Source organism: Papaver somniferum, chromosome 3, assembly GCF_003573695.1.
Source record: "Papaver somniferum cultivar HN1 chromosome 3, ASM357369v1, whole genome shotgun sequence".
Taxonomy (NCBI): domain Eukaryota; kingdom Viridiplantae; phylum Streptophyta; class Magnoliopsida; order Ranunculales; family Papaveraceae; genus Papaver; species Papaver somniferum.
In genome coordinates, this window is record NC_039360.1 from 73,508,364 (window position 1) to 73,521,534 (window position 13,171).

At 37.5% G+C, this 13,171-nt stretch overlaps 1 protein-coding gene across 5 annotated transcripts; it reads right to left on the reverse strand.

The window, feature by feature from the left end:
• Positions 1-36: 36 nt before the first annotated feature.
• LOC113356490 (pentatricopeptide repeat-containing protein At3g23020-like) lies at positions 37-4,574 on the reverse strand. Of its 5 annotated transcripts, none has more exons than XM_026599646.1 (3): positions 1,558-4,574; positions 402-978; positions 37-250 (listed from the first exon to the last, which is right to left on the reverse strand). In XM_026599646.1, the coding sequence occupies exon 1, from the start codon at positions 4,337-4,339 to the stop codon at positions 1,736-1,738; it is 2,604 nt and encodes an 867-aa protein (XP_026455431.1). In that variant the 5' UTR covers positions 4,340-4,574; the 3' UTR covers positions 37-250; positions 402-978; positions 1,558-1,735. The 5 variants fall into 5 exon arrangements, with proteins under 5 accessions (XP_026455431.1, XP_026455430.1, XP_026455432.1 ...); XM_026599645.1 differs by lacking the exon at positions 37-250 and having other exon boundaries at positions 293-710; positions 827-978; XM_026599647.1 differs by lacking the exon at positions 37-250 and having other exon boundaries at positions 293-728; positions 827-978.
• Positions 4,575-13,171: the final 8,597 nt, after the last annotated feature.

Consider the following 13,171-nt stretch of genomic DNA (forward strand, 5'->3'; position numbering starts at 1 on the left):
TACAAGTGGTATTTGTTCTTTCCAGATTTATTTTTTTTGTCCATCATGAGATTTGCTCCCAGCATTTCTTAGAAAGTTGCAAAAAACTGGAAGCAGGAAGTGACAGATATGCATGAAAATCAATCAGGGATGAAAATGGTATATGAATAACACTCTGACAGCAACCTTATGCGGCAGTGAGAGTTTCCTTGATTCCACATCAGAACAGTTTCACAGGGCCGAATTTTTTTATCTTCACCATTTTAGACTCCTGCCTTGCGGAAGTACCATATGAAAAAAAGAAAAAGAAAAAGAAAAGGAAAAATGAAAATCCCAAGAACAAAAGATCTCATGACTGATGGAAGTTACTACAGTTGTCAACCGAATGAAATAAAAAACGCTTAAGGTCATATTACACTCACAGCCCAATTCCACCTTGCTCTTCACAAAGCAAGTAGTTAGTTTCTACATCCAGAGCGCACTGCACTGTCCTTGCACATGACATTTGCTTCATCCTCCCACAAGATCATCCTTTTCTCTCAACCATATTTGCTTAATTCTTCAACTGTTTCTTGACAACAGTGGTGGTCTTTATTATTAACAGTTGGAAGTCTGCTTCTTTTACCATATATCATTCTTAGTTTCAAAATGAATTATCGGGTTCCCATCTTCAGCATTATAAACCTTCAGTTAATAATCATTTTGACAATCCCTTATATCTCAGTCTTCTTCTGTGCGAAGGTAAAATTCTAGACGCCAATTAGTTTAGGCTGAATAAATCGAAACAACTGCAAAACCGCTGCAATATATGATTTATGAATATCCTAAGTTTAGAATAGGTAATTACCTAAACACCATTGCGCAGCAGTACTTCAACCAGAGACAAATTGAATAATTTGGAGGAGCAAACTGGAACCATTTCTGCGGAATACATCCTTATACTAGCCAAGGTTTCGCGCATAGGCCCTAATGCTATCACCCAAAACGCTTACCTGAAGGCTGAAAGTCAGATTTTGATATGAATCAACTGATAGATGACAAACAAAATCCAAATAAAGAACTGAAATGCTTAAAGCTAAAATCAAACCATTCGTGCAAGCACATTTATGGAAGTAAAAATAAAGTTGTGCACTTGTGCTAGCTGATGCTGATGTGCTTGATATCAGCATATTCTGAAAGGATAGAGAGCACGGAAGACAACTTTTTCGATCAAGCGATCAATGATGAAGATAAAATGATGTAAACATTTCTAATGCATAGTCAGTACTCCACATACTAATTGTGGGTTACTTCATTCTAATCGCAAGGCAATCATACAATCCAGACTGTGATTGAACAATCTTAAGTCCCCAAGGTTCTATGCGGAATGGATATTATCTGAATGTAAAATATATTGTGAAGTCAGTCTCAAAATAAACACCGACAGAAAGAATACAGGATTCTGAATCTGAAGCAAATAGATTTCTTAATCTTCCATGTATACATATATACAACCCATTAACTGGAGACTACAAAGGTATTTATAGCACTTTGCGGACAAAATTGTTTCGGATGAACATCAAAGGGAAGAAACATTACCTGATCCCCATTCGGAGAATGTACATCAAACTGAAGCTCCAGTGGCCTTTAAATGATATCTCCATGCCAATTTTAGAAGAAAACCCCTCATAGTTAACTGGACGCTAAGCAGAAAGGCAAACGAGTGTCCATCCACCCTAATTTTCCTTAAGGTATGAGATAAAATCTAAGTACAGCACTACCCAACTTCATATCTCATTATATTTCCTGCAAAAGGGTCAAACTCATCGACTAATCCTGCCTTATTACATGACTTTCGAGTATCATCTATACTTATAATAGAGCAGAGAGTTGACACCCAAGCATGCAGACCACTATGGGAATCTTTCCTCCTACCTATTTCGAGTTTACTAACAGCATCCTTCGATACTCCACATTTCACTAAAACAACTCCAAGTGATCTGAACGTGTAATCATCAGGTTGAATGCTCGAATTAATCATCTCCCGAAAAGTTTCAACTGCTTCCTTCAGCCTACCATCTGATGCATAGAGCGAAATCACATTATTATAACTCAACAAGGCAGTCAAGAGTCCCATTTCACGCATCCTTTGCGCAATCCCAATAGCTTCATCCAATCTTCCTATTTTCTTGTACATACACAGCATCATAACATATGAGAACTCATTTGCATACCCCCTTTGTTTCATATCCTCAAATATCTTTTCTGCTTGTGTAACCATTGCACGCTCACTGTAGAGATCAATCATACAATTAGACGAGTACGCTTCAGGACCTGATTTTGATGATTGAAGAAGGTCGTACATTTCCTTTGCCTCTTCCAAGTATCCCACCTTCGTATATAGCTTGATCAAGGAGTTATAAATAACTTGATTGCCAGGTAAACTGGCTTTTCTCATAGCATCAACGTATCCACTAGCTTTTGTAACGCTTCCAACATCAGCAAATGCATTTATCAGGACGCCGAAAACAACAACATCAGGCTGCACACCAAATCCAACCATCTCTCTGAGTAAATCTTCCGCCAGATCTAATTGACCTGCCTTCACAAAACTTGAGATCACTGCACAGTATGGGACACAGTCACTTACTAATCCGACCTGCTGCATTTTCCGCAAATAGACCCTTGCAGCATATGGAAGATCAGCTCCGGATAGTATCTGCACAAGAGAATTATAGCTGCATTTATCAGGCAAAACCCCATTCTTTTCCATATCATCAAACAGCCCACAGGCCTTATCATACTTCTTCCCTATTCCATAAGCCTTGATCATCACATTGTACTCAAATACACTTAATTTCTTCATTCCTTTGCAACAAATAAAAGCTTTCTCAGCCTCAAGAACGTACCCCCGCTCCCCATATGCATCAATATTCGCAGAATAGCACTCCAAGCTCATTTCTTTCTCAAGATGAAACCTTTCAAACCAAGACCATGATCTCTCTATCATCCCCGCATCGATATACATTCTAGTCAAAGCAGATTGGGTAAATTCATCAATCTTAAGACCCAAAGCATCCATCTCTGAGACAAGAGTTTCAGACTCCCCAACCATTTGCCTTATGGAAAAAGCATACAAGAGAGTACGATAGCTCACGGGGTCGGGGACCAGGCCAACATCCTTCATTTGCATAAAATAGCTCATTGCGGCATAAATATCATCATGCTTAGTATGCAGAGAAATAAGGATGTTATACGTTCGTGTGTCTGGAGGGCATCGAAGTTGTTCCATCTTCTGCATCAACGATGCAACTTCATCTAATTGACCATTATTTCCGCATATATGAATCAGTGTATTGAAAGTCACCGTATTCGGAACAATTCCTTCTTTTAGCATCCGGGCAAATGTATCAGAGGCTTCTTGAAGATGTCCGGCCTTCCCATATGTGTCAATCAACGTATTAAATGTGTACGAGCTAAAACAGGTATTAGATTGTGAAAAAGAACTTTTCCTTGCAGCAGTAGTTTTCCTCCCATTGATAACCATCTTACCTGATGACCAATCTTTAAAGAACTGCTCAGCCTTTTCGAACTCCCTTGCTTTCTTGTACGTTTGAACAACAATCCCCATTGTTACCTCGTCGGGCTCTATTCCTTGTTTCTTCATCTTTTCCAGCCAAAGAAGCCCCTTTTCTGTCAAACCACCTTTACTATACACATCAATTAAAGTACCATAAGTTGAATTCGTCGGGGCTATTCTTCTCTTCACCATCTCATTCCACAAGCTCTCCACCAAATCCCACTTCTGCGCTTTTCCAAGAACCCTAAGCATGATATTATAGTGAATTACATTGAGTTCATAACAACCCTTTCTCTTAAACCAATTGAAAATCTCAAAAGCTCTCTCCCAACTCAACTGTTCCTTAAGAATAATGCTCCTCTCTTTGTTATTCAAACTATCCTCCCAGGGCTTCAAAGCTTCTTCTAAATCATCCTCATTCTCCAACACTTGCAAAATAAACGGTAAACGTCCCCCATAAGATAACCATTTTGCTGAGTGCTTGGTAGTTTCCTTTGAAAAATTCCCTTTCTTGCTCACTTCAACTGCAGCCTTTTCTTTACTATTTCCTACAGGTTTCCTCTTCACCATTCCATTCTGATTCCTTTTCGGATTATCCAAAGTGGGTTTCACTTTAACTAAATTATCAACTTTTCTATTCTGAGACTTCCTATAAATTCTATGAATTCTCTTCGCTATAGGGTTTTCAGGAATCTTTTGTTCTTTGTGTTTCTTAATTGGTTCAACTCTAAAATTCAGTGTACTTTGTGTAGAAGAACCTACAAGGGTAATAGAATTAATCTGTTGAATACTCCCAATCATTTTTGCATGAATCCTAAAACCCTAAACCCTAGACATTCTATACCTCATATATTCTTATCTAGTTCTTGAATTTTTAAAATTGAACAGTATAAATAATGAAAATGGGGAGAAATATTGCAAACAATTTTTTATTGAATACGAAGAAGAATAAAAAATGGGTTTGTAAATAACATCCAGAATTAGGTGATGATAAGAAGAAAACTTTAGAAATGAAACTCACCTGCTTAAGCTTGAAAGCACTATACTGTAAAAATAGAAAACACTTTATCTGCATAAAAAGGAAGATAATATTTGGTCTGTTTTACAAGTACCAACCGGTAATGCTTGAATCTTTCCACCCAATGTCTTGAAATATCTGGCTAAATAATTTCGTCCGTTCCCCGGGAAACAGACGGTACATTTTATATTACCCCTTAGCCGGACTAGTGTGCCCTCAAAGGGGAGGCAAACCCAACATAAGACATGGGGACTAAGGTTCAAGCCACCAAAAATTATCCATGAGAAGGAAAGGACAAAAGAGAAATTAAGAGGAAAGAAAGAGATTTTATTAGAGAAGGAATGACATTAATAGTAATTAAACGAGTTTAGGACACATGACATGATGTCATAAAAGGAAAGGGTTTTTGGAAAGTCTATATAAAGAAGGACAAAGTACAATGAAAGGACAACTCTCTCTCTCTTACTATTCTTGGTAAAGTGAGGTCACTTGGCTAGCTAGGACGGGTAGAACCTCAAACCTAAAATCACCCCTCAACATTTGGTGACCACACCCGGAGGCTCGTGCCTATCTAACCATGACACATGTAGGAGGCGCTAACCCTGGTACGGTAGAGAATCAAGTAACCGACCGACCCATCAATCGGGAGGAAGTAGCAATAGAGGATGACAGCGAGGAACAAACACAGATCCAAGGCGTTATCAAACGACCGGCAGGATATGGGTCCCAAAACAGGGAGGCGACGACAACACAAGGGAAGAACACGCAAGTAACCCAACCGCCAAAACCCATACCATCAACCCTGCAAAACATGTAAAACAAACTAGAAGAGCGCTCACGCAGAAGGCATGAGCTTGAAGACTGGATCGCACAAGCAGTAGTAGCAGGACAAGGCACTCTCGGAGGAAAGACGAAGGGCGAGGAGAACAAAGACGACGAGACAATGACGATGTCGCAAAAAGAAATAGTGAAGTACTTGGAGAAAAATTATCATGTGGTGAAACAAGACAATCACAGCCACGTAAGTAACCCATACCCGATAGATATCCGAAAATCCCAATACCCCGACGACTACACATCTCCAAAATTCAAGACATATGACGGACAAGGAAACGCCTGAGAACATCTTAACCGATTCCTATCAGCAATGAATGATAGGGCCTCCGATGGAAAGTTGTGCCTAAGGGAATTCCCCAAATCGCTCACAGGCACGGCATTCACTTGGTATGACAACCTAAAGGCAGAAAGTGTAGATTCTTGGCCAACCATTTCCACGCTCTTCTTTCGGAAATTCTACTCAGCTAAGAGGAAAATCACGGCGATAGATTTAAGCAAGAATGGACAGCGGATGGGGGAAGAAATAGGAAAGTATATCTTACGGTTCCTGCGCCTGGCGTTATACTGTCATGAAGAAATCAATGAAGAGACACTCGTTGAAATATTAAAAGGAAAAGTTGACTCCAAAGTCGATTGAAAAATGTAACTCTCAAAAGTGATAAAAATAAGACAGTTCAAGAAAACAAAGCTAGATAATAAGCTCAAGTTTCAATATTAATGTCAGTAGCAGGAGATGACAGAAATTCTTCGCCAACATTTTCGCAAGCTTCTCCTTCATTTCGGCTTTGATCTTCGCCATGACTAGCATCTTGATTATCGCCAGCAATTACTTCTTCAGGATAAATTTCTTTCTCATTCTGATTAACACCAGCAGATACTTCTTTAGAAGGAACCTCTTCTTCATCTTCCAGGAAATTATCCTCTGCACCGCTTTCGTAATCATAATCACTATCAGCAGAACGAGGAACTTCATCATCATCTACTTCTAAAGGATCAATTGATGTAGGAGGAAGAGAGTTGGACAATAAAATGTCATTTACAAGGACTTCAGCCCGGAGATGAACTTGGGGAAGAAGTGATCTTTGATGATTCCTATCTTGAATATCCTTAAAATAAGCAAGATAATCAAGTCTTCTTTCTGCTCGGTCGCGAGAACCAGTAAGGGTAGAGACGAGCAATGCATTCTCTTTGCGAATTTTAGCATATTTAGCCTCCAGATCAGAAATAGAAGAATGAAGATTCTTCTCAGACTCTGCGAAAAATAGAATACAAAATTTTATTAAGATAAGGAATTCAGAGAGATATGACAAAGAAAAGATAATTAAGGCAATCAAACTATTATGACTACCTTCCTTTTGCGAAATAAGGTGTTGAATCAAGGATAGACAACTATTCTCCCAATGGTTCATTGCGTCATCAAATTTATCTCCAACTAAACCTTTATGTCGAGACTGGAGATTTTTCTCTTTAGAAATAAGAAAGGCATTCTTCTTCGCAAGAGAAGAATAAGATTCTTCTAATTAGGAATATTGTTCTTTAAGCTGGTTTGCCTTCACACTTAAAGCTATTCTACCTTGAATGCGTGTATCTCTTTCAGCGATAGATGATTTTGTTACTTCTTTAAGTTCATTTCTCAAAGAGCGAAGAGATTGCTCTTGATCAGCACATATTTTTTGGAGAATACTAAGTTGTTGCGAAGATATCGTCATCTTGTTTAAATAAGTTCGCTTCTCTTGAGATAAGGTTTTATTCTCATCTGATAAAGTTTCCATCCCTAAATTAGCTTTAGTTAAAGAATAAGAAAGACGAGATACTTCATTACTTAATAGATCTTTTGGTAAGATTATTTATCTGATCAAGAGAATATGAATAAAGGTTATCTAATTGGTTATATTGATCCATCAAGATTTCTTTATCAACACGGACTTCTTCAACAGTTGATTCATATTGATATCTCTCCATTATTCGTTTCTGATTTAATGCTTAACATGCGAAAGAGGGATTTAAAGGATAATTAAACATGGGAAGGATAAAACCATCGAAAAGGCACATTAAAGACATAGATAAGGAAATCATACCTCTTAATTCATCATTCTTCTTGCGAAGATTGTCGCGATCCAGCAAAACATTCTGAAGCTTCTGATTTTCAAGACGAAGAGCACTACATTCTTTTTCTAAAGCTGTCTGCGAGTCAGCTCTGCCAGAATCCAAATGCTTGCTCAGAATCTCGCAAACATTAGACTTGATGGGATCAGTAGAAGACTTCTTGCCGTCATCCAGAATTTCAGATAAAACTTTGAAAGAAATATCTATCCCTTCCACGGTCTCTTTCGACAGAGGAAGAGACTTGGGTAGAGAACTGGTAGAGACAGAAGGTTGAGAAACATTCTCAATGGGAAGAGAAGAGGTTTCATTCGCAGAAGGATCCACAAGGGGAATTTCAGTCATAGAAAGGTCAACTGAAAAAATGAAATCAGAGGCAGCATTTTCGCGAATTGGAGATAAAGGTTTATCTTGCGAAGATGTCGCAGGAGATTTGGAAGAAATGAAATCAGAGGCAGCATTTTCGCGAATTGGAGATAAAGGTTTATCTTGCGAAGATGTCGCAAGAGATTTGGAAGAAATGAGTAGGTGGAAGGGAACAGAAGTTGGAACAGTTTTAAGGTGGCGAGATTTCTTGTGAGGTTTATGAAGATCTTTATCACCCTGCGAATTACAATCCAGATAAGAAACAGAGGCAACAATATTGCTGTTAGAAAAAGATAGTGTTTCTTACTACCTTCTCATTCGCAGACTTTATTTTATGTGTGACAACCTTATGCTGTGATTTGGGATTGTTAGGGTTCTGAACTGTAAATTTAGTGTTGGAGCCGCTTTTGCTGAAATAACAAGAGTATGGGAATCACATAGACAACATCAAATAAGGCAATAAACAAGATCAATTTCAAATATATCAATTCAGCAAAACTCATAAAGAAGAAAAGAGAAGACTAAACTTGATGAATCCATGAAAAATAATAGCAGGGAGATTGTCTCGAAGAAAATTACGAACTATGAAGATCTAGTATGAAGATGAAGAAGAACTTAAGAAGGTTGAAGAAGAAAGAAGAAAAGTTGCAATAATGGAATTTGCAGGAGAACGATGAAGTTGGAGAGAAAAAAAAAAAAAAAAGAGAGTGAGAAGGAATATATATAGAGGGAATTTCTCCTCGAGAAAATCAACACAATTAATACGGAAATATATAAGCAGTTAAAAGGCAACGGCTACAAAAGACGTGTCGAGAAAGAAACGGAAGAAAGAATACGTGTGACAAATGCAGAATGTAAAGAAGAGAACATCTACGGCATTTGTCACCTCATTCTCTACTTGGTAGAGAAAATATGAGAAGAGGCAAGATGTAGGATCAGAATCTCGCAACAATTATGTCTCAGCGAAGTTATCAATGATACAACACAATAGCGTCGCAGAACAATTTCAGAACCGACGTCAGCAAGGATCATGAGAAAGATGTGATAGTCCTGCGAAAATTAGAGAGCTTGCGAAATTAACATTTGTAAGGTTGCGAGAATGTCGCAAACCATATCCGAAAATAAAGGACAGATTAGCTGTCATCCACTATGTATTTCCTTATAAATAGTCATTCGAGTTGTAAAAGAGGGAGAGATCTTTTTTGAGTAAGAAACAAGTAAATAGGAGAGAGAAAGTTCAGAGCAGAGATCATTCTTGACTTCTTTATCTTTCTTGTAAGAATATTCAAAATTTAATCAATAAAATTGAGAGTGTAAACCTAAAAGGAGCTGATCAACAATGAAATCATATGAAGGGTGTAGTGTAGGATTTCCTGCAACTACATGTATGTTCATCATTTTTATTCTGATCTAGCATTAGTTTCGCAACATCTCTTCTTCTTTTCTTTCAATTGCATCCACCATCAACCTCTCACTTCTCTGTGTATCTTTGATTTTGTGTCGCCAGTTTTCCTTCTTGTTTGCTCTTCCTTCGCAAGATTCTATCTCAGTTTCGTAACACATCTTTCCTTCAACCCAATCTCCCTTTATGATTCCTACACCACTGGGGTGAGGGAATTTGATGCACTGGTGGAAATTTGAAGCTACACCTTGAATCCCATGTAGCCAAGGTCGACCAATTAACGCATTGTAAGGTGATTCTACATCAACGACACATAATAAGATTTCGGAAGATATTCCTTTCAATGGAATTCGCATAGTAACCTCCTCTTTAGGCTTGTTAGCAGTACCATTAAAACCATATATCTTATATGTTGATGGTATAAGATCATCATCTCTTCCTCCCATAGTTTTATAAGTATGATAAAATAAGATGTTCACAGAGCTTCCAGTATCGATTAGAATTCTATTAATTGCCCATGAATCTTCAGCTTCATCATCCTCATCTTCTTTTGGTTTTGGATTAATTTCTAATTTTAATACCAATGGATTATCATGCACCTCTTCTCCTTCGGGAATTTCTTCTGCGGTAAAAGAAATGATCTGTTTCTGCCATTCCTCTAGTGGCGAGATTTTCGCAATATTCATAATTTCTCTTCCATCGTTATATCTTGCGAACACTCTACTCAAAACATTGTCATGAAAATCTTCAATTGTCTTATATGAATGTACGATAGAATGACAGAATATATTTTTTGCTTTTGCACCAACTTCTATGAAGAATGTTTCCTTCTTTTTCATCGTGTTCACTTTGTGATGCTCTGGGGGTGATGGAAGTGGTTGAGATTGTGGGTGCCCTACCAAAAAGTGGTTTAGTTTTCCTTGATCTATCATTCTCAAAATAATTCTTTTTACATTTCTGCAATCATTTGTTGTATGTCCATGAAAATGATGATAAGAACAAAACTCATGGCTTCTGTGGTTTGGGGGTGGTTTCGTTCCCATGTTCCATGGTGTTGGTATATTCTCCATCAAATTATAGCTTCCCATATTTTCTCCACACTTGCATTAGAGATGGCATCTTGATTTCTTCCCATACTACCTTGTGACCTCCTTGTCCTCTATTATAGTTTTGTCTTTGACCTCCATAAGTTTCTTGTGGTTGATCGAGTCTTTGAATCTTGTTATTTCCACCACAATTATAGAAATTTATTTCTCTTTCATACTCCTCTTGATCTCGGCTTCCCATAGCCACTAGTTTCTGTTGATTGTTACCCGTCACCTTCTCTTGTTGTACTTGTGAAGTATTCGCTACTGTGTTTATTAGCTTGGGTAATAAGCTTGCATTCGCTGTTTGTGAGTTGGTGTTCGCAACTGGATATGATTCCATTTCATTTTGCCTTTCCTCTAGAGAAATGTATTCTTCTTGAAGTTCTCGCAATTCAGTCATTGTGATCGTATTCTTGACTCTGAAAATTTGGACATACAATAGGTTTGTTGCAAACATAGCATTGATAAATGATAATATAAGATATCTCTCATCTACACGGCCATCCATTTCGCTACACATAGTTCTCCATATTTTATTCAGGTGTTTCAAACTTTTGCCAATCCTCTGTTTTAATCCAAACACATCTTCTATACCAGGTCGCGAAGAATTATTACTTATATATGCCCCTAGGAATGTAGTCTGCAAATGATTGAAGGATGTTATTGTATTCTTTGGTAGACCTTCAAACCATTTTAACGCCTCTCCTGTTAAGCTGGATGCGAAATATTTGCACAATACAGCATCATGATTTTCCCATTGCAACATGCACCTCACATAGGCTTTAATGTGTTGAATTGCACAAGTTGTTCCATCAAAAATGCTGGTTAATGCGGGCAAATTGCATTTCGGTGGTATTCCTCCTAATTGTACTTCCCTTGTAAATGGAGTTTTTGCAGCTTCTTCTATTGCTTCATCCAATTGTCTTCTGCCTACTTCTCCTCTATTATTTAGCATTCCTCTCATTTCTTCTAATTCTTTCAAGATTTGTTTATTTACACCTGAATTTTGATCCATTGGTCTTTTTAATTTCGCATCTCTTCTTCTGCGAGTTTCTTCTTCATCCCTATCTTGAATTCGTAAATGATTATGTCTCTCATTTTCCCCTTCATGATTTTGTTCATTCCTTATTAATTCTATTCGCTGCCTTTCAGCCATTCTCTTTATTCTATCGTACTCTTCATTGATATTACCGTTATTCCGATTTTGTGTACGCCTTCTTTCTCGATTGTCGTGATTGTTCTGGCGAATTGTCTCCTGAAGCTCTTGTTCTTCCATTTCCGCTCTCAATCTTTCACGTTCGCAAATTAAACGCGCTTGTTCAGCATAATGTCTTTCAATTTCTTCTTCAATCGTCTGTTGATTTCTTTGAGTTTCTCTTTCATGTAAAATTCTTCTTCCTTCCTCTCGATTTCCTTCGTCATCTTGGTCATTTCGTCCCTGACGTTGTCCGTTCCCTTGATTTATGCCATTTTGCCCATCATCAAAAGTTTCATTTTGTGGAACGTAACGATCATCATCTCTTTCTCTATTTTCGCGGTATTCTACATTAGGATTTGATATTTCTTCTTGAATATTGTTTCCAGCATTGATTGTGGGTGAGTTTCGCCCCATTTCTTTTCTAGTCGATCTTGAATATGATTTTGTAATACTTCTCGATCTTCTACTCTGTAGTTTCATATTTTCCATCCTCAATTCGTGATTTTGCCTTGTTAGATTTGCACGTTCTTCTGCCTCAACTCTTCTTTCTTCATGTATTCTTCGTCTCAACATTTCTAACGCTCCAATTTCTTCATCTCCATGAGTTATTCCTTCATATGCTTCTTGATTTCTCTCTGCCTGTCTATAGTTTCTGGTTTGTTGCTCTTCTTTTACTTCTTCTGCCGAATTTGATTGCCAAGTGTGTATACTCACCCTATCATAATCTGTATTCCTCCCTTGTACTAGTGTTTGTTGAATTGGTGGTTGAATTTGATTTTCTCTATTACTTCTCATTCTAGTAGATTCTCCCATTTCATTTCTTTCTCTCCCATCAATTCTCTTGATTCTTCTAACAGTAGTCGGTTGTTCGGATGTATTTCTTCTTCTATCCATTTCTTCAATGTTTACAATATTGCAAGAAATTATGTAAAATTCTTAATCAATCACTCTAAATCTTCATAAATCTCAATATTAATCTTCAATTTTTTTTCTAGAATAATCTTCAATACGTCCCTGTTTCTAGCGCCATTATGTAGTTGCAGGAAATCCTACACTACACCGCTCATATGATTTCATTATTACTCAACTCATTTTTAGGTTTACACTCTTAATTTTACTGATCGATCTTTGAATGTTCTTACAAGAAAAGATAAAGGAATCAAGAATGACCTCTGCTCTAGACTTTCTCTCTCCTATTTACTTGTTTCTTACTCAAAAAGATCTTCCCTTCTTCTTTACAACTTGAACGACTATTTATAGAGAAATACATAGTGGATGACAGCTAATCTGTCCTTTACTTTAGGGTATGGTCTGCGACATTCTCGCAACCTTACAAATGTTAATTTCGCAATCTCTCTAATTTTCGCAGGACCATCACATCTTTCTCGTGATTCTAGCGGACGTCGTTTATCGTATCAAGTCTGAAATTGTTCTGCGACGCTGTTGTGTTGTGTTGTTGATAATTTCGCTGAGACATTATCGTTGCGAGATTATGATCCTACAATCTTAGCGACATGTATACTATGTGACTCTAAACTAACCACAAGTTGGAGTTTTCTTATTCACTATTTTACATAAAAGTTGAAAATTTCATGAAAAATTTACAATGCAAATGCTTAAC